The sequence below is a fragment of the Battus philenor genome, unplaced genomic scaffold (genome assembly GCF_028537555.1).
Source record: "Battus philenor isolate CCGP_79_NKW_IND1 unplaced genomic scaffold, ilBatPhil1.0.hap1 SCAF_12, whole genome shotgun sequence".
Lineage (NCBI taxonomy): Eukaryota > Metazoa > Arthropoda > Insecta > Lepidoptera > Papilionidae > Battus > Battus philenor.
Window position 1 is genome coordinate 10,544,669 of NW_027181674.1, and position 22,645 is coordinate 10,567,313.

General features: G+C 31.9%; 2 protein-coding genes across 2 annotated transcripts; both read right to left on the reverse strand.

Moving 5' to 3' along the window:
- Positions 1–806: 806 nt before the first annotated feature.
- On the reverse strand, positions 807–10,220 carry LOC137932639 (leucine-rich repeat-containing protein 40-like). The gene is made up of 11 exons (XM_068776258.1): positions 9,962–10,220; positions 9,702–9,886; positions 9,425–9,628; positions 8,163–8,286; positions 7,904–8,073; positions 7,621–7,763; positions 6,398–6,583; positions 4,933–5,076; positions 4,567–4,755; positions 4,032–4,223; positions 807–3,082 (listed from the first exon to the last, which is right to left on the reverse strand). Exons 1-11 carry the CDS (start codon positions 10,122–10,124, stop codon positions 2,977–2,979), a joined length of 1,806 nt encoding a protein of 601 aa, XP_068632359.1. The 5' UTR covers positions 10,125–10,220; the 3' UTR covers positions 807–2,976.
- Positions 10,221–11,186: 966 nt separating this feature from the next.
- LOC137932888 (uncharacterized) lies at positions 11,187–22,597 on the reverse strand. Its single transcript, XM_068776575.1, has 7 exons — positions 22,475–22,597; positions 20,094–20,241; positions 13,334–13,545; positions 13,095–13,230; positions 12,589–12,848; positions 12,086–12,137; positions 11,187–11,248 (listed from the first exon to the last, which is right to left on the reverse strand). Exons 1-7 carry the CDS (start codon positions 22,595–22,597, stop codon positions 11,187–11,189), a joined length of 993 nt encoding a protein of 330 aa, XP_068632676.1.
- Positions 22,598–22,645: the final 48 nt, after the last annotated feature.

Here is a 22,645-nt window from a genome sequence, read left to right on the forward strand (position 1 = left end):
ACGCTATATTTTCAAACGATTAAATAACAAGAATCAATGCGCGTTCTATTATATTTTGTAAAAACATCTCTCTTGGCAAGCTTCATATATAGAGTTCGGTAGTGAAATAACATGTATATATTTTTCTGTGAAACTAACACTAACAATACGTTAATACTATGTACTTTTCAAACGAATCCTAATTTATGATGATGAGATGGTATGTTATTTCAGGCATATTTGAACAATAAAACTAGATTGATTCTACATAAAAATTATAATAGATAAAAAATCAAATATTAGCAAGAAAGGTTTTCTGGGAGATTTCACCTCGGACGATAAGACCGAAGATTCTTGTATCCTCTATGTAAATTGTAACTTTTTTTAGTTATTATCTATTGTGTAAAGTATAAATAAATAAAAAATACAAATTTCATAAAGGATAGCTCTCCTCAATCCCAATGTTTTATATGAAAATTTTTAAATCGAATTAAGAAAAAAACGAAATGTTTTAATAAATTGATTTCTCAATGTTAATTAGTCTGTCATATTCTACTGGTGTTCATGGTATTATTTGAAAGATGTTTTCCAAAAATGTATACATGCAAATTGTTCAATAATAAAATTTAATATTTTTTTAACATAAATTTCCTCAAGTCATTTTTTCAATAAAATTGGTTTATACTGGTGTAAAACTTGTTGTGGTAGTATCACTATAATCAATTGAAACTGTATTTTACTCTGTAATACACTGTAAGAACGATTTAAAAATGCAAGGTAAATAAGAAAAGGCACTATTTGAAAGCAAATTATTTAATTGTCTAACATAATGAATTGTTGAGCTTGTGCGTTGATAACATATTCCGTGCTTATTTATTTGATTACTTAGAAAAACTAACAAAAAACGTTGGCTGTGTTATAAAATTTGTAATTACTTTCAGACATTAATTTCGCTATTTGCAACAATTTATACTTTATTGATGACAATGTTATATAAGACTTATTTACTATTTCATATGTGGAACAAACACTTACCTTAGCTCAATTTTTTAAATGAAATGTTTTTAAATAAAATAGATTTGTATATCTCAAAATATTAACGTTAGTATTTATATAGAACAAATATATTTTGTTTAGCATTGTACATATTTGCACTTTAAGTAAGGCATTCTGTTTTATAATATAATTAATAATCTGTTATATTTTATCGAAGTTCATTACAGTTAATGTTACAGGCAAGGCGGTGACAACGTAAAGGTGTTATAAATATTACACATTCAAAATAACTTCAGTTAATTAAAAACTAGTAATACATATTATTGTGTAAATTACATTTAAAACATCCCTCAAAAATATAAAAATTCACTCATAAAAATTTGGCCTCATGATTGCAATTCGCGCTCCTCTAACGGTTTAATTTTCGATTCTAAATATATGTAGTAAAGAAGCATGATTTATTGAGTGCGTATAAAAATAAAGAAATACAGAATGGTACAGAAGACAATGAAAAAAAAATGTAGATAAAGATATGTCTACACATTTGTCAAATGTTCATTTTGTATATAAAATTATAATGTCGTCGTTAAGATGAAAATATTATTATTATGTTAGCTTCATAAAACATGTATAAGGAACATAAATACTGAAAGTTTTTAATTAATACTAATTTGTCGACAGTTACAGACGTAGCTCGAAAAATCGCTCGTATAAAGTGGCAGTGGACGGTGTATATCGCTTATACAACCGTCAGCCGTTGGGTCGAATGGTTCTCGATCTGCTATCATGAGCTGATAAACGCGGCGTGGGTAAGTTCCCCACTAGGTATACTGACTATATAGTCAAGGTCGCGGGAAGTCCCAAGATGCTTTCAGCGCAAAACTAGTCGTCGTGGCGACTTTAAAATGAGGCCTATGCCTTCTAGTATGCGGTTGTCATCATGACGTATAGCCGTGACATTATATTCATTAAGTATAAAATGTTTGTCTAACCATTACATTACTTCTCTGTTTCTCTTCAAAGGATACACAGACGACAAACGAAACATAATTATTAATAAAACTAAACATTTAGTATATCTTTACGTAATGTAGTTATTAAGCCACTCCACACGCTAAACTGCAACAAGCTGTTACAAGTCCAAAGGTGTGCATAGTGTTTGACTTGTTTTAGGCTACGCGCTTTTGATCAGAAGATTACGTAAGTGCCGATGTTGCAAATCAAAGGGAATTCGACGCAAGCAATTGGAATGTCGCCACACGTTTGTGCGCGATCAGTCTCGTTTGTTCACTGACGGCAAACTCGTTTTTTTTTGTTTAATCATTTTATACTTCATCATCCACAATCTTCTTCGATATATTTTTTATTTCTTTTTGTGTTTATAATAAAATAACAAAGCCAAATGTAATAGCGGATATGTTTTCGATGTCTGTCATATTTACCTCTCGAGAACAAACTAACAAACAAGCTCGGAGAGGGCGTAGTTTGATTTCCAAAATCAAGCCAAACGTTTGGAGCGATTCGAAATCCGTGGCAATTTTCTTCAATGATTATTTAAAATATAAGGCTCGCCGTTGGTCTCGTGATTCTATATTAAGGGTTTGTACTACCATTGTATGCTTTCTTATACCAAACTTTTGATATTAATCTTTAACATAAAAATTGCTCCAAGTTTCTTACCTCTATTCCCCACTTCGAATTTCAAAAAATCACAACCCACATCATAATAATACAATTGTAATATAAATTAATAGACAAAATATAACAAAAAAGAGTAATAATCAACAAAAACAAAAAATATAATTTAACAGTCAATTAACTTTCGTAGGTGGAAATCAGGTACTAATTAAATAAACCTTTGGCTTAAGTAGCTGCAATTCATGGCAACACTGAGCTGTTTTTCAAAACAATATAAAAATATAACTATACTAAATTTTTATAATAAAGCATCATGCTGTATGGTATGCCTTAGATTTGTATTGTACTTATTGTTTAGTAAATTTAGTTAGGGATTCTGTCTCGCAAGTAGGACAGCAAGCTTGCAGTGCCTTTGGCCAGAATCGCGTGCCGCGGTTGCCGGAAGCAATTGCCCATTAACTCCAGCGTCCTAAAAACAGATAAAAAGTGTTTATTTCGTTTAGCGGATATTCTTTGTTCTAAAACACAACGAGGTGCAGTGAAACAATCTTTTGGTAAAGAGAGGTAAGTAATTCAGCCACTGTAAGCAGTTGTATAAATATTATTATTACATTCTGATTTGTAGATATTGTTGCTGCCAGTTAAATCACAGAGCTTACGAGGCGTAACAAAATACGACGTAAGTCTGGGGAACCCTGCTTTTTGTTCGTCAGACAAACACACCGTAAACCTGATAGTTTTCTTGATCACAATAAATACTCTAACACATTGACAAGGTAAGAGCTTCCAAATGGAATAAAGTGGTGAATATTTATGATGCAATATGTTAGGGTTATTAGCGCTGCATTCCATACATCACCAGAGACATATAATCTGCGAGGTACAAGATACTCTCAAATCTTTTTTTTATTTTATAACATTAGGCCTGACTTCAGTTGTCACAGTTTAAAGAAATAATGAGGTTAATTTAAAGAAAGTTTTATTGTTTTTAATGAAGTTAATGCTGTTAGACCTAAGGCTATTACAGCTTCATCTGACACTAGTTTATGGAACAGAAGGGTCTGTAGAGTCGTTGCACAACTAATTAAAATCCAACATGAAAAGCAACAAGAACAAAAATCCAAAGAGTTAATAATCGATCATATAAAACCAAGAAAAGTGAAGCGTGGCTAAAAGATATCGCAGGAATTTTTTTTCAACGAGGTACTATGGATTACGACGGAAGATAATCAGGTTGACAATTTGAATATTGCAACGTAACTGATGTATCGAATCAGTTCAATCGATTTGCACAATCATGGCATTAATGAGTGTTTTCCAAAAACAGAACGAAGAGGTTTAAAATAAGTGATTAGGATTCTAGATCTTCCCTGTGCACCCGGTTATCATATTAAGGTAAAAAATTATAGGTTGTCTACCTTAAATGTGTAAAGTTTCCCAACTCGGGTGGTACTGTTATAATACTGTTATTGCTTAAATCGAGGACGGCCAGTTTCTTTAAATTACCCAGGGCATCCGAGGAGACGTTGATCTCTGAGATTTTATTTTCCGCGGCTAAAAGTATTTCCAAGTTCTCCATGTTGTACACACATCTTGGTATATGAGTAAATCTGTAAGAACATGAGGCTTAATGTAATCAACCATAAAAATATTTATAAAACAATAAAACACAACAGGAGATTGACATGAAAGAAATTTAATTTTTTTTTATTCGCTGTAATTATAACGGAAATGAACAGGTTTATGCTGGCCCTCCGTGACTGCCTTCGATCTGATCGAAGGCAGTCACGGAGGGCCAGCATAAACCTGCTCGGGCATCGTAAATATAACTGCTGCTGAGAATAGTGCTTCATAGGAAAGCTCTGTGTAGCACCGCAACGTAACAGGCGCACCCTCTCGCTTAACTCGCTTATAGAACGCCCTATCATCATCGCTTAGTGTCATAAAACTTACTTGTTGCAAGAAATCACCAACTCCCTCATATTTTTCAGTGTACCAAATTCCAACGGTAAGTCCGTTAAGAAATTTTTTCCCAAGTCAATATATTGTAAGTGAGTACATTCGCTTATTTCTCGTGGGATGGTTTCAATATTGTTAGAGGACAATATTAACTGGCAAAGTGTGTTTTTAATTTGACATATTCTGGAATTAAAAATTATTTATAAGACAAATCTTTATTGTTCTTATTGAAACTCGATCTATTGAATGGAGTTAAAAATTATTAACTTCAGTGAAGAAAAAACAGCACATCATATGGTCAAATAATTAGAATAGCAGTTTGATATCGATAACTGACTACGACATATGAACGGTACTAACCCCAAAGGCACCTCTTTGAACTTATTCTTCGATATGTCTACAATGTGCACTTCTACATTTGCAGCCGTATTGAACACATTCGCGGGCACCGACGTCAAATCTTTTCCGGGCAACATGAGCGCTTGGCTTTTTTTCAGTGTAAATCTACAAGCAGTTAATAAACATTATTGTTTCGTTTTAATAGCCGAAATAAATAAAACAGCAGCAGTAAAGATAACTATAAATTTAATAATAATTGTACAGATGCCAAAAATGAACAATTCGTTAGAAAAATCGCAACGCTATTTTTGCAGCTCGAATATCAACACTAACTGCGACAAATAAAGATAATTATTCAACGGACAGGTATTTATTTCAAGGACTAATAGTCCGACAGGCGTCTGCGTAAGGAAACTATTGGACTAAACAGTGTCTCGCAAATTTGGGCCAACTCGAACGAGTTCACGATGGAATTTAAAACGGAGATTGACTTTCAGAGTTAAGTTTAACAGTTGAGCCTGCCCATCAAATCAATAATACCCCAAGCTAGTATGAACAATAAGATGGCCACATGGTTAGATTTTATATTGGGAAAGATATACAACTTGCTAAGAGGAGTTATTAATCAGAGAGGACCAATATCTAGCCACCTCCGCACATGCAGTGGTTGTCGTGCATGAAAGTGCACCGCCCGCCAGCCCGCTCGCAAATGCGCATGCGACAGACAATGCACACAATAAACACCGAGTCTAGCACTAATCTGTGTAACAACTCCTGAAGATGCCCCGTGGAGGGGTGAAACACGTGTTGAGTGAATTTACGGTGGCGGTTGTGTAGTTTGCATTGTCTGTCGCATGCGCATTTGCGAGCGGGCTGGCGGGCGGTGCACTTTCATGCACGACAACCACTGCATGTGCGGAGGTGGCTAGATATTGGTCCTCTCTTATTTAGGATGGACTTCCGCAATGTAACGCCTGAATCCATTAAATATAAAAGAGTTATTGATCTTCTGACAGTATTAATAAATATCATATTTAGAATCCTGAAATAACCTAAAATGTGAAAGATGTATTACATCAGTACGATACCGTAACCAGGTCAGCCAAGAATTGTGAAAAGACGTCGTTCACTACACCCATACCAGTTTTACACAACAAAAACTCAATCTTCAATTATCAGTCTGATCACATTCACGCTTTTTTATAAAGCTGTTCAAATCAGTGCCGAGAAACAAATTTTTCACAAAATAGAATCCATTGCTTGAGAAGGAAAAACAAGGTAATGTATATCAATTGAATTTTATATAGTAATATAGAAAGAGAAAATAAGTTTAGAACATTTAAAGGTATTCAGGATGAGTCTTTAAAAACATTAAAATAAAGGAATAAAAGCCGAACATTGTTAATTTGTGATTCATAAAATTTGTTTGTACAACCATTTAACAACTCTACATCTCTTATCTATGACATGTGATGTATATACTCACGTGTCTGGCCATTCATTATTGAGAACCCGGGAATCACTATCGACTTCTTCTGCAATACGGTCCCTCAAATATTTCATCATTCTGTCAGTGCCGCCTCTAATGATGTCTTGTCTGACAAAAGACAGTTTATTCCCGTCCATGTTTATGCTTTGTAGTTGAGAAAGAAGACCAAGGTTTTTTGGTAATCTATAAAGTGCAAAATTATAATAAACACAGATTTAAACAACTTTGCTCTGTACACTGCAGGCAAAAGTTTGAGAGAGCAAGAGGTTTAATTATTAATAGAGTAAATATTTACATGGAAATTATATATTGGGGTACATATTTGGAAGACTATCCTCTTCGAATGAAGTTTATGTCCAGCAGTGGACGTCTTAAATGACGATGATGATGACACACATCACACAGCTGCCGACATACTACTACGGTGCACAGGGTTACCACCCTACAGGTTACCCATTCGGCTATGGCCGCGCTTTTTCTACGATGTCATATAAGGGATGAGGAGATTCGTGGAAACGAGCGTAGGTGTGGAAGTAACCAACATAGCTGATATAGCCCAACGAATTGGCAAGTCGAAGATAGCCCAGAGAATTGTCAAGTTAAAGATAACCCAGCGAATTGAGAAATTGAAGATAACCCAGCGAATTGACAAGATGAAGATAGCCCAGAGAATTTTCAAGTTAAAGATAACCCAGAGAATTGACAAGATGAAGATAGCCCAGCGAATTGGCAAGTTGAAGATAGCCCAGCGAATTGGCAAGTTAAAGATGGCCCAACAAATTGGCAAGTTGAAGTGATAGTGGGCAGGCCACTTTAGCTCGCAGAACAGAAGGTCGCTAGGACTTTAAGGGACTGAAATTTAGGCCATGGACCTACAAGTGTAGTGCAAGACAAAGGTTTTCTTTCCGACGGTAAGATACTGGATCTGGATTTTTAGGACCTTTTATATAAGTGATAAGTTAACTACATAAGTAAGGATTTCCTTAATTAAACAGAGAGTACTTAAGTTCATAAAATAGAAAATTATTTTTGTGCTTTACAACAGTCAATCAAGCCCAAAAATGTTGATTAATATAACAATTAAAACGGAAAAAAAATTATAAACAAAATCATGGAATTAAAAAAGTGGCTTGTGTTGAAATATCACATTAGACAAAAATGTGAGTTTATGCTGCTATGTATAAATATAGGGAAAACCAAATTGCAACTGTGTAACTTACTTATTCAAATTATTATTTGTAAGATCTAGTCTCTTAAGCCTCTGTAGGAGTGAAATGTTTTCGGGCAATAATTCTATCTTATTGTCTCTTATATTGAGCACCCTCAAATTTTGCATTTGATCACAAAATTCTTCAGTTATCTCCTGAAACATAATATTCACATATTAATATTCAAAGACCATTTTATATTTAAATGATGGTCTAGATTATATTAGCAAAAGTTTGTAAAGGCAACATATTTTTTTATATACACACTTATTAAACTTAACTTAAAATAATTTACCTTAATAAAATTGTTGGCTATATATATTTCTTTTAAAGCTGTACAACCATAAAAATCAGGCAATCTATCAATATCATTATGGTTTGCATCTAAAATTTCCATTTTTCTAAGCTCACCCATGGTAGGTAATTTTTTCAAATGGTTCTTGCTGATATTCATTTTTCTTAGCTCTACAATATTAGACAACAGACATTAAAGAATTAAATATTATTTACAACTAATTTAATTTACTTTAGATTCAATTAAATATAACAGTGACCTCTTAAGTTTACAATGTCTGGAGGCAACTCCGTCAGCTCATTATTTGATAAATTAAGGTCCACCAAGCGCACCAAATATCCCATACCTGGTGGTAACTCCTTTAATTTATTATGAGAGAGATCCTGCAAAATTTAACGTTATTAGATATGTAAATACATAAGCAAAAAAATTGTAGGGATTTTTACACTACTATTTAAAAATCTCGTTGGTAGCACATCACACTATTTTGACTAACATCAGAGATCAATTGATCGTGACTATCCAATTTGCTAAAAATAATCCTCAAGTACTTTAGCTACATGAAAAAACTGAGAATATCTATAGAGACTTATGGTTGTAGGTAATGTAACGCTAAATGGGCTAAAGGAAAGTCATCTACTCACTAGACTGAAACAGTTCTATAGATCTTTAAGTAAATGGTAAAGCCTGAAGAAAAATGATACCAGAGACTGACATAATAAGAGATTCTCCATTATAGGAGAAAGACTAAGAAGAAAAATTTCTGTGTATCAATAAGAATGTTACTGCTTTTCTAAACATTCTAGGAATAGAGAGCTATATGGTAATATCAAGATCATTTTTTTTTTAATTTTATGGAGATGCTAAGATTACTATTTTCAACAATAGCATTTGTAATGATACAAATTAAAATTAATTATTTCTAATAAGAAGTTTTTTGGTGATTACATAGATGATGTTGGGAAAAACTTCCCTAGCCTGTCTTTGTTATGCATGATTATTTCATTAGTAGCAAAGGTTAGGTTCGTTATATGGATATCAGCACCAAGAAAAATGTAATGAGGATAAATACTATTTCTTTAGAGCTCATTAGCCTTGGCCCTACACTGGCTTATGTATACAATTTCTGCTTCATGCTGACAAGTACAAAGGCAACAATGCAAGTAAAATTGAATTCAAAACCATGAATAGAAAAGTACCACCAAGGTTGCCTTATTGCATGAAATATAGTGTGTGCTAAATAGTGTCAAAAAAAAGAATTAATTAGCACCTGTTACAAATATCGTTAATTTAATAGCTGGAGAATCCATATGAACCACAGTTGTTTACAGTATAAAAAATTAAAACTACATTTCCTTTTTAGTTAGGAAAGATATAACTTAAGCTTTCTATATTAGAAGTTAAGATAAATGTTTGATACAAATTTTATTCAATTTCTTGTGAATCTAAGTAATACATTGGTGTTTATTAAATAAAAAAATTAAAATAAAATGTTGATATAAACGATCAGTGAATACATACCAAAAATGTCAACATCACAAGATCACCAAAATCGGGTTCAATTTTTTTAAGTTCATTATGTGACATACTAAACCATCTTAGTTCTGTTAACTTGTAAAATTCTTTCGGTAATTCAGTTAATTTGTTACGATCTAAGCTCAGGTTAGCTAGATTTTTTAATTCGCCAAATTCCGGTGGCAAATTTATCAATGCATTATCATGGAGCTAAAAAGTAAATACATATTAAATCATAATAAAACAAACGAAGCCTCCTAAATTTAATATTATTTTGGATTACCTTGAGAGTTACTAGTTGCTGAAGAAGTTTTACGTCGGGAGGGATTGTTTTTATAACATTGGAACTAAGATCAAGAGTGGTCAAACTTTCAGCATTCCACCAGTTATTATTGTCTGTTCTCGAGAAATCAACATCTTTTGTTTCTTCCAAAACCAATTCATCAATTTTCCACACATTTTCAGGCACTGTAATGTATAATATGGGAAAGAAATGAGTTGTTTGTTAAAACAGTATAATTAATTTAATGCAAATATCCGTACCTGTACCCAAACCTCTGTTGCAAAGACTTAGTTGTCCAGTTCGTTTAGCAGATTTAATTAATCCAATTGATAACTCGTTTTCATCTGCTTTTTTATCTTGAAGATGAAAAACAGATTTATTGCGAACATTAATTCGTGATTTTGCGTGATTTCGTCGAGACATGTTGATAACAATAATACAAGAGAATTATTCTGTTTTGTAGCGGTGCAACATAATTGATCAAATAAATAAATACAGTGTAAATAACTAAAACTACTATATATTACTCCTTCGATACGATAGGATAATTGCTTTCACCCTTTACCCCGCATACCTCACACCACCTGCATAATTAACCCTGACGTGACTGCTGGTCTCTGTATCGCCATCATAAAAAATTCTTCCTAAGGACGTTTTCTTTTTCCATAATTTGACAGAAATGTTTGTATATTTTTTATAAAATATCTGAAGAGTATTTTCTTTTGAAATTAATGATATGATGATATTTTTATATAATTATACGTACATATATATGTTAATTTAAATATTACCATAAAATCCATTACAGTTCGTGACTGGCGGTATACTGTCCTTTGTAAAGTCATCATTATCCTCATTTAACATTTCTCCCTGCGATTATCAATCCAAAAAAGTTTCAAACCATTCTACCGATACATCAACAAAGCGTTAATTCGTGCATCCTGTAATTTGAAATTGTTTTTCACAACACAATGATCACTTATTAGTACATACCAAAGAATAAGAGTTTGTAATTTTGTAAGGCAGAATACAATGTTTGGTAGTAGACAAATTGTGTATAGTGGGAATAATGATAATGCCGAAATATGCCGTTTGATTCTCAAAATCAAAATTTGTCAGTTTTTGTAATATGTATTGAACTTATTTATAAAATATGAAGGTTAAGAAATTATAACTATATTTACCATTACAAAATGAGCATCCAGTAATAACAAAATCGAAATGTAATTATATTTTCGTTGACATGTATGTCACGATTACGTCATTATAGGAAAATACTTTTTTATAAAAATAATTTAGTCTAACAAAAGAGTGATACTTTTGGGTACACACCTTGTCGCTATTAAATAATATTCCATAGTCTTAAATCAATGTTTCTTGGTGTTATATTATGAGTTCAAGTACACAATACATTTCTGCTTCTAAATTCAATAATTGATTATTAATATTCTATACATGTTTTTATGAAATTAGTCAGTGCCAGGCCTATATGAAGTATGCATGTATTCGTTTCTTCAGGTCGCTCTCGTACTGTATCTGCTTGCCTTCTGTGGTTCACTAACGTGAACTTGCATTTCGTTAGCGAACAGCGTGTCATAAACTTATACTTGGGTACAATCAGCGCTAACAGCATCGCGTTACCAATCTAGTATCGAAAGCGCGATAGTCATTCGTAACTGATTACGACTGAGGATTAAGTTCATTAATTGTTGCAAGTTCAAATCGCGCGAACGTCGTCTTACTTCAGAGAAAGTCTATATAGATCTTGTGATAATTTTACATGTATTGTCATTGTCTACTGTAAAAATTGAAAAAAAAGCAATCTACAAAAAATTTAAGTGAGAATTCCTACAACGTAGAAGGTTGTTAAACCTTATTAACACGTTGGCAAGTTGGAATTGCTGGGAATATGTACATGAATATGACATGATTCATGTCACATGAATAAGAAGGGGCTATGGAATAATACAAAAACTCACATTTGACATTTTCTCATTTTTATAGTAAAATTTTTAAAAATAGTTCCTAAAGAAAACTATGAGTAAGATAAAAACTTTCAATTTTTTTTTTGAAATATCAATGTATCACAGATTACGATATTAATTAATACAGATAAAGCTATTATTTTATAGTTCTTGTTAATATTTCAATAGGGTGCAATATTTGACTTATATTAATACATAAATGGTGAAGTACTTAATATCATCATACATTTAAGTTATATATCACACCAAGTTTGTTCAATATTAAATGAATTAATGTCATCAGAACAAAAGAAATACTACTCTGCAAGACAGAGGAAGCAAAGGAAGAAGAATATTTTGTATCCAATCGGTCGTACGTTGTTTCTTCAAAAAATTCATGATCCCTTCTTTTAGCTTCACGGGCACTTTCTTCACTGCTTTTCCAATAGATTGATGCCAAAGTAGCTAGACACTAGAGAAAAGAACAATTCGTCTTATTACAAATAACATACGGAAAAACAAAAATAATGACCATTATGTATATTTATGGTTAAAGAGTTAAGTCAATCTTCTCTAAGAAATATTCCCTACTCGTTTATTTCTGATTGCTCAATTTTGGCATGTTTCGGTTTTTTAAGACGCGACCTAGTGATATTATAAAGATAAGTACTATTTCATGTATAAAATTGTGGGTGCTAAAGAAATGTTACGCACTCTGTTTAGCAGAGTGCAGAGCATATCAGAAGTTATGAAGGTAGGCATGCTGTTCGCATTTTTATTTATTAAAGTAACGAAATACACTGCTTTCAAATTTCAACCGATACCTATGTTGTAAATAATATTTTTTGTTCATTTTGTTTAGATCATATTTTGTGCAATATCAACCAATATATATATATATATATTTCTTACTTTATACAAACCTTGACTTTCAGTTCACCATTTAGAAAATGTCGTCCGGTTACTTTAAAGGTAAGAGTCAGACTACTAGTGTCAAAGCTTTTATGGTCTTTTGAGAGTAAAGGTGAAGTCACAGTGGTCAATGGTGCTGGCTCACCATTGAGATACCATGCAAGTCGAACCACCGGTCGCGACGGACCGCACGTACAGTTTACATGAACCTGATCGCCTATTCGATAGTGTGTTTTGAACCCAGTCATCACAGGACCGTATTCCGGTAGAACTGAAATTGGCAGTAATAAAAAAAATTAAAAGGCGATTTTAATTATTGCATTAATTAGAAAAATTAACGATTAACATTAGATATTGTGGAAAATTTCTGTCAGTTTGCTAATCCACCACGTACAGATTCACAAATTCAAGTTTGTATAATGAAATTATAAGAATATTTACTTTGTATTAAAGTTACCACCGACATCCAAAACTCTGAATCTATAAAATTAACGTAAGATTTTTAATAATTTCTTACCTACAACAAACATATCGGCATGATCAGAAACGGTAGGGAACAGTGGTCGTTCACCAGACACCTCGCACCTGTAGCGTCCTTCTGTGTCTAGCGTGGCTGGTGACAGCGTTATGTTAGACCCCAGTGCATCGGATTTCTGTTGGAGTAAATTTATAACAGGAACCTATTATCAGTGCCTAAAGAAGTATTTTATATCTCTGAAAATAAAAAAACAAATAGCATATCTCTTTATTTCTCACCTTAACCTTAACTCCTGGCAAATAAAATTTCCTATGCGTCACGAAATCTCGAGGTACATGACGAAAGAATTCTTTTCCGTCTTTATACCATTTTACTGAATATAGCACATCAAGATCTCCCAGATCCCAGCGACATATTAGTTCAGGCTCAGACCCGATGTTGGTATGTGCTGGTACTCTTAGCTCTATCAATCTCAGTGATTGCATGTAATCTGCGGTAAAGAGTAAATATGTTAATTAAAATATAACAATTTATTACAAAATCTTTATAATTTATAACACGACAATTAGCGTTTGTATTTTTTACTTTTCTATAAATTGAACTTCTATGAATATTATATCATATACATATGAATATTTTTGAAAATAATCAAGGAAATTAACTAAAAATTGTTTTTTTTTTAAATGGGAGCACAAATGAGGTAAAAGTAATCTCAGGTTTAAATTAAATGTTTCTTATATTATTGTGTTTAGGTATATGTAGAGATCTGAAAATACTGCAGAATAACCAGAAACACAAAGGTTCGACCTATGAGAAGCCTGGCCTTTCCAGTCTCTCTATACAGAGCTGACACCTAGACGCTATCTGAATGACGGAAAATTGACGCTCTGGAAATGTGGTGCTCTAGACGGATCCTGTACACGGCACACTGAACAACATTCCGATCCTCATATAACTAAACATAAAAGAGACGTTATCGTAAATTGTGTAAAAATAAATCCCCAAGTTCTTTGGACATGCTACTCGTAATGAGGACTCAATGGAACAGTGATGTTTCAAGGCAAAGTGAAAGTCAACCCATCACGTGGACGTTTTCAAACAAGATGGACAAATCTCGATAAAAGTCAATAAATAAATGCTCCCACTCCGCCAAATACCGAACTACTTTGTGACACATAGCGACAGCAGCAGGGGAACTAGATACTACCAGGGAGTGACCACGACCACTCTGACAAGAGTGTACGACTCATCGAGAATCATGTCCAAATGCAATAGTATAAGAAATTAGTAATCATCCTTCATGGTGAGCGATGGTGGGTGATTAGATGATGATTAAATTCAATCCGATGTAAAATACAATTGACTATATTAAATCAGATTTTCGACTTCTTTCATCCAAAGTGAAATTATCGATGGATGTTTCCTGTTCATTTACTTATTACAAGTATTGTGTATCACTTAACTGTACTCTAATAACTTCCTCGAAAAAATACTTAAAAATAAATAAATCGAGACACAATATAAATAAATTTTATGGACCCAATAATACACAAACCAACATTTTGATAAAAATATTAAGTTCAAAAATAGGTGTCATTTTATGGTAAGAAAAATAATTCACATTTTTGAAACGTAGTGTCTTACAAAGGCATACCGGTTTTTCCTCTGTACCTACACCTGTGTTGACAGCGTTTATAAATTCTGCAGGCGTGTATTTTTTATATAATAAGCACGTACAAGCGAAGTATTTTACAACATGAATGACAAGAAATGCTTGAATGTAAGAATGAACTAACTCATTGTACATGACGATCCAAAAAAAAAATTAAATCATTTTCATTTTCTTTATTTAATATCATTGGTTATATTAGTGTACTATTCTCTACCAGCTGTAAAATGTTAGAATAGTTAAGTTAATCGTAATTGCAAAAATGGTAAAAATTCTTCAATGAAATTCATGTCGAGAGCAAATTGGATTACACTTATTACGTGGTATTATTTAATATTTTTATTAAAATTTTAAGCTTGTAAGGCAAAACATGTAAATAAAAAATAATAGTTACTGAAACTAATCAACTTAATAGTGCAAAATCATAAAAATGGTCTTCTAGTCCTTTAAAATAATTTTTATTTATCAATTAAATCAAATGTTTAATATTGATTACATCATATTAGATGATAATAATTAAGTAGCAGTGTAATCTCAAGTAGGTTTTTCTCAACATTTATTCAAAGTACTTACTGAAAAATAGCAACCATCCGTATATCATCAACATATGTCGTGAAAACGTCATTTTGATTTAAAAAGTAAAAATACGCTGATACTCGATGCGTCACGACTGTCATTACATTTTAAAGTTTTTGCATTTATTCATTGCAAATGACCTGTAAATGTAATAAACTATGAATAAAATTTACACCGTTTCTTCAATTCGATACATAAATTATTTCTTTTTGTATTACATAAACTTTTGTATTTTAAAAAAATTTATTTCTTTTTGTATTACATAAACTTTTGTATTTTAAAAAAATTACATATTTTGTGTTTTAAAATTTAATATAATGCAAATATTGTCATTACGGCACATTATTCGTTTAGTTTTTAATGAATAAAAAGGAACTTCTATTATTATTAAAAAGCAAACTAAAAATTTTAAAAGCTCCTTAAAGGTTCCTCTTATAATTAACCATTTACGGATAGACTTAGTAGCTATTTATTGAATAAATCTAATCTTTATGCTAAATTTTACCCCCAAGATCGAATTCAGACCACTAACTATGGATCCTCAGTGATTGGGACATTTCAGAGACGGTTAAAGTTTACGATATCGTGACGCAAAGGGAGACTATTTTAGGGTTCTTCATTTAACGCCTCGCAAATTAAGATCGCCCTAAATCAAATGATTAAAGCGGAAAAAACTGAGTGCTTTATAAAAAGAATTTAGGTTTCTTAGAAAATGGAATACAGTTTATTAAGACCCTTTAAATGATTAGATTAGCAATTATATTAATCTTAACAGGACAGTTTTGAAAACAAATAAAAAACAAAAAAAAATCAAATTAAATCAAAATTTTTGACTCTCGTGTATTCATTCAAAGGTTGTTGAAAATTGGTATGTAGCGTGTTATGAACACCGGTACGAGTACATAAAATCCAATATTATTAATACATACAGTGATAGTGGTGTAGACAATTCAGAATTTTATTACTGGGCGTCCTTTTTTAAGAAATTTTGAAACAAATACAGACATACAAATAACGTTCACGTAGCACATCGTGGCTACGACTTCAGTGTAAAAATAGAGTAACATTTACAGTTAATTTCATTAAAAAAAAAGAAAATTGCTAGTAATATTTTTTGTAAAATATGCTGTACGTAATTTAAAAAAAATACTATTTGGACAAATATGATTAGGAAAAAGGGAGAAGATATTTAATTTAATTATATAATTACTATGAATGACAATAAATTTTATTATAACATAAACAAAAAACAGGACAGCTAGTTTAGGAAAAGAAAACTTTCACGAGGATTAAAGGTGTCATGGTGTACATTCCTACGTATTTTATTAGGAAAAATATTACATAAACCTACCAAATAAAAACAGATCTAGTGTTTATTGCGCTCCGTGATATTTTGTAGAATAAATACAGCTTCTAATAATTAAATAATAGCCAGCAATGAAAATTAATGATAAATACATTTAGACTGTAGTGTCAACGGCACAGCTTGTTATTGTTTGTATTATTACATTTATAGCATATAAACTAATTATTTATTGGTTAAAATTTTAAATAATTGATAATAGCCAATTTTAGCTTTTCATGTTTTATACAAAAGATTCAAATATCTTACCAGTCGGTACCATAAGCTTACAATTTAAATTAAATAAAAAAAAAATTGTTTTAATATTGTTGAGATATTGATCACCCGCCAAATCTTGAAAAGAAATTTAAGTTGATAAGTTACAACAACACTTCACCCACATACAATAAATTCAATACGTGCAACTTGCTGGCGTACGTGCAACGCTCGCGGGTTTCGATTTTCAAATAACCTACAATTTACCATTTACTTTATTTTCAGTACGACTGAAAGATTCCTTCCCTAAATTCTTTTCCTAATTTCAGCGATAATAAATTTATAGTAATGAATTTGATTTTTCGTTAAGCTTAATATATAAAATAATAATAACATTTTTAAATACAGTGACCAAATTTTATTATTATTAAACACCAGGTCGGTCATTGCGTTGTATTACTTTTTATACAAAATGAATCCTAGTAAATATAACCAAAAGAATTTTAATGTTTTGCTCAGCAAAGTAAATAAATAATTACTTTCTTTTTTTTTGTTGTAATTTTTACTTTAACATCTTCTGAAAATATATTTTAAACAAAAACTTGTTACTAAGAAGATTCACAAGGACTAGTATTGTTGATGGCTCTTTGTGACAAACCAACTACTAACACTGTGGCATTAAATGAGGAACGCAAGATAACGTTTATGATAAATCGTTCTGCACGTATTCTAACATAAAAATTGGTTTACTTATGTACTCAACATATCCTGAATTCAAAATTATATATTTTAAAATTATTTCTATTTGATGTTTTAGTAAAATAGCCAAACATTACATGTATATGACAAATAAAAAAGGTTTCCCAATAAAAAGTTATTAAAAGAAGAGAAACAGGTTTTGGTAACGTAGATCATGTTGTAAGGTGTTTAACGTAATATTTTCATTATTGAAAATAAATTAATTATTAAAACCTTTGATTGGTCATAATTTTGTTTCTGTGATATCTTTTTTTTTGGCTTATCCTATAATTACTTATAGAATTACTGACAGATCCCTACGTCTTCGAATAAATTATTTTCGAAATTAATACATAACTCTAATTTTTACAAATGCTTATATAAATAGTAGTGTTCATTTATAAAATTATATTATGTTTTTCCTTACGTATCAATTATATTAATAGTCAAATAATTGAAAGTTGCCTGACGACATTTTAATAATAAGCTCCGTTTACGAGAACATTTAGAAATACAGTGCGTGTTAATTATGTAGACATTTATGTGATAAAAATATGAACTCATATTGGTAATAAAATATTTTTATCAACTGAACAAGGTTAGAGTACAGGTTTAAGTTCATAAAGTTTCACACAAAAATTCATAATTCTCTCTTAAGAAATTTTACAACAAAAACATTTTCTAGATATAAACACATTTTCTGACTTAAAAAGACATATATCGGGTGAACAAAGAAGGTAATAAATTAAATTATTATATAGCTTGATCACTGTATTTTAAACCAGTTGATGAAGAAAACATGAGAACATGTATGCCCGCTATTTATGAAAATTTGTAAATAAATGTAAGTACTTCTAATAATAACTTGAAATATTATCACCGTAAGACTATAGCGGCATGTATTTCAGTATTAAAATTATGAAAACAAATTAAATACTTAATAAATCAGCTAATTTCATTATAAGCAGTAATATAACAAAGATTTAAGATACAGCCTCGTCTACTTAAGTATTAACTCTTATATTCTATTTTATATTAAGTGAATAGATTAGCAATCTCAATTTGCCGAATTCAAGGATTATCGCGCAAAGTAATAAAACCGCAGGGCTGCCTATTGTCCAACCAAACACGGCGTAAGCCCGGCATACTTACGTCGCGGACTTATCACTCGTTCCCATAAACGTATTCACACTGCAAATTGATCTGGTCACAATGTACAGGAACACAGATGTTGTTAAGTTAACCACGCTTTAAGAATTTGTTTGATAATATTTCAAGAAGGATATTTAAAGATTTTATTTAACCCGCAGACTTCCATTGGAATAAGAAGATAAAGATTAATTTTATAAAGTTTAAAAGCTACATTAAACAAAAAAAAAACAACATATTTTCTACATGCTAAATGTAAATACTATATGGCTTATTTCTTTTATCTATAATAGTTATCTAATAAAAGAAAAACATTGATGACTTGTGAGTAGAAGAATTTGGATATTGACAACTCGATCCCATAGGACAGACGCTGGCCGACTTCTTGAAGATAAAGACCCTCTTCATGGTAAACTTCCTCCAGAAGCAGCCTTTTAGGAAATGAATCGGGCTAAGTCCTGTTGGTTCCGCATAAATTAAGATTGACTTTATCGTTACCAATATATAACAAATATTAAGTTATGTCTCTGTCATCAGCTGAGTGAAAACCGGTGGCCATCACAATATTGTAATAGAAACACTGAATATTAATGTTAAAGTTAAAATGTCTAACGTGATCAAGTATATACTTCGATCCATATAAATAAATGCCCGTATTCAAAACCTCAAAAAGTTTGCGGTTACGTTTACCTGGATAAATCTGGAGTCCTTAATGAAATTAACGACACGTTAGTAAAAACTAACACGGCAGGGATTAAGCATTATAGTAATAGTGTAGAACCTGCCGTAAAAATGGAACTCTAAAACGATAGAGCAAAACAAAGGCTCTAAAGTGTTTGTAAATAACAAATTTATTGGCCAAAGCAAGTTAACGAAGTTAAACAGAGAAAATAGCAGCATAGCGTAGACCAAAGCAGAGATGCTTGATAAGGTTGAAAAATTCGCCGAACAAGTTGACAGCGTGAAGAAACATTACACTTAGATGAATCAAACAAGGTGTAACAAGGTACCGGGTGATGATGAAATAATACTAGAGCTTCTAAAAGCGAGTGGAACACCAGTACGAATGTCATTCAGAAGCTTTTCAACTCCGTGGAGGAGAGGTGGTGGTCTTCTTCAAGAAAGATGATAATACCTTATTAAAGAATTACAGACCCATCATCCTTCTGAACTATCCATCCATTCTCTAAGCTGATAACTACCAGCCTCCCAAATAATCCGGTTTTCAAAAAGATAACAGTACCATAGACCACATCCACGCGCTTCGGCAAGTTATATACAAAACTTTGATTCCGTCTAAACATGAACTGTGCTTGAGTTCTTTCAGTCGAATTAACTATAGGCGTACCAATGTGTTCAAGTATTTGTTTCTGTAAGGCCACAATGTCACAGCGAGTATTGAAGCAGATCAGGAAGTATTTATTTATGCGTTGGATGTCATTGATGTTATTTTGCTGAAAGTGTTCACTGCAGCAAGAGAAGATTCCTTTGAGCTCCTGGAATAGCGAGAATTTGACATCAACGGCAAATACAACACTCACATAAGGTTTGCCGTAGTGACCGAAAAGTCGATGAAGGAATCCAACACGATGCTTAGATGCTCAATCCAGTTTCGCAAGGAATGGACCTTAAAATGAACATACATAAGAAAGTTACAACTATCTCAAACGCTCGCATCGTGTCTACAATAATATCAGCAGTAAGCTAAATTCTTAAAGTTGCTGACACGTATATGTACCCAGTACAAATTTAGACCTAATTAAAACAAACTTAGATAAAGGTGTTGGCTGGGTAGCGTTCAGTAAACTACAAAGCTGGAGACTAGATTAGGTATCAGCAAGCGCAGCGTAACAAGCCTGCAAGGTCGACGGGTGACCTTCATAAGATCGTTGGAAGACAGTGGATGCGGTCCGCTTCCAACCAATCCTATTGGATTTCTGTGGGAGAGGCATATGTCCAGCAGTGCACCTCCTATGACTAAAATGATAACGAGCGAAGCGTTTATTAAATTCGCGAAGCCTACAAAGAACAGTCGATACGAAAAACAAGTTTTGTTTTATAATGTAGATATTTTAATGGAAACCCTATTGTCCGGGTCCGGCTGCACTTTAAAGTCCACCCAGAGATATTGTTCATTCTAGGGCTCAGGAGCCATAGAATAAACAATATTTCTGTACATTATTTGGTATGCTATATAACATAGTACCCTCACGAAATATTTATTTTATGAACTTCAGCTCTATTATTTGTAAAATACATATTACACATTGATTAAATTTCTTTACTTGTGTATGTTCAATAATTAAAATAGGTTGTTAGTATTTTATTTTGTTCTTTTAACTGTTATATTTTCTCGATTAACCAACATGTAATATTACAAAATTGTGATTTATTTTACACTATTCACACATATGTACGTGAATGAACAAGCGTTAAATTACAGACTGTAATAAGTCATGACATATAATAGAGGCCAGATTTAAGACAGATTTAAATTGTATCAGTTATCCCACTAAGGTCTGCGAGCAGTGAACAAATAAGGCTGATTACAATCTCTTTAAAATTGAAGGAAAAGAGGAATGGCTCGGGACTCGCAGTTGTCTGCCTTTTGAAGCGGTTTTCGTGACTCATGCTCGGCACTCAACAATATGTTTTTATTAATTGGTTTTTATTTTTGTCTATTTATTGCGATTTAAATCTTTTTGCTTATTGCTTACAAATGGTATCTAATGAACATTGAATGAACAGTTTTTATGTTATGTGGTTTAATGAAAAAATGTTATATTAAGTTACACCGATAACAGCACGATGCTAAAATGTAACTCTCATGATATACTATGCCCAGTGTATGTTGTTTTGTTACATTATACATACATACATACATGTAATACATAGCTGTATCGCTTTTATATAAGCAATATTTATTTACTACTACTAAAGGTAAAAACAGTATATGCTGACGTACTAACTTGGCGGACATCTGGAAGAGAAACATTTTACCGATTTTTACTTAAAATAAGGTTTCTATTCATATCAAGATTTGTACCTCAGCCTCTCTATGCACCTTATGAGAACTTTTCTTAAAACGCCCAAAATAAAGTTATAAGCAATGACATCAATCGATTCTAAACATAGAGAAACGATTTATTAGTTTAAAATACCTACGAAAACATAACGAACGCAACAATCTTTTTGAGAGTCAAATTTCTTTTAATAAATGTAGATTTATATAAGTTGAAGTGATAAGCATAAGGCGAGGGTACAATTAGTATAAATTTAGATATATCAGGGCAATAAAACAGGCGGCAAGACAAGTCACCTCCCAAATGAGGCAATTTGTTCAACGCCGTCTGTCGACTTCAGAACTTTTGGGTCGATATTCATATATATTTAAACAATTATATATGTGTTACAAATCTTGTTACAGTCAATTATACCTTATAAAAAAAACAAAGAATATACATCATAAAATTGATAGATCGACAGAATTGTTAATAACAAAAAACAATAAAAATAATGATACCATTAAACTACTTAAAGTTTTATATTGGATGGGGACATTAGGGGTGCACAGCCGGCAATTTTTTTTTCCATGAATATTAGTGACGACGCACTATTTAAGTTTCTTGACTTACTATTTAACTTTTTGTGCTTATATACAGTTAATTATTAGTAACCATCATGTGATTCATGAAAAGTATGCTACACATTCATGCTGTTGGTGCTTACTTGAATATTCAAATTTATGCTTAAGGACAATTCTTTTTTATTTTTGTTCGAGGGCGTGGAACAAATGGCTCGTTCATTCCTGTGAAGCGAACTGAGCTGGAAGAAATGTGATGACGCCTCCATCTCAGCTTTATAAAAACTCAAGACGATTCAGAGTTTCATCACAAAACC

Coding starts and splice junctions, on each gene's coding strand:
- LOC137932639 (XM_068776258.1), bottom strand. CDS start 10,124: ATGTCTCGACGAAATCACGCAAAATCACGAATTAATGTTCGCAATAAA. Junction 8,287..9,424: donor TTGTGATGTTGACATTTTTG/GTATGTATTCAC, acceptor TAAATTTTGCAG/GATCTCTCTCATAATAAATT. Junction 4,756..4,932: donor TTCAAAGAGGTGCCTTTGGG/GTTAGTACCGTT, acceptor TTTTAATTCCAG/AATATGTCAAATTAAAAACA.
- LOC137932888 (XM_068776575.1), bottom strand. CDS start 22,597: ATGGAGGCGTCATCACATTTCTTCCAGCTCAGTTCGCTTCACAGGAAT. Junction 20,242..22,474: donor GCATAAATTTGAATATTCAA/GTAAGCACCAAC, acceptor TCGCTATTCCAG/GAGCTCAAAGGAATCTTCTC. Junction 13,546..20,093: donor ACAAATACTTGAACACATTG/GTACGCCTATAG, acceptor TCTTTACCGCAG/ATTACATGCAATCACTGAGA.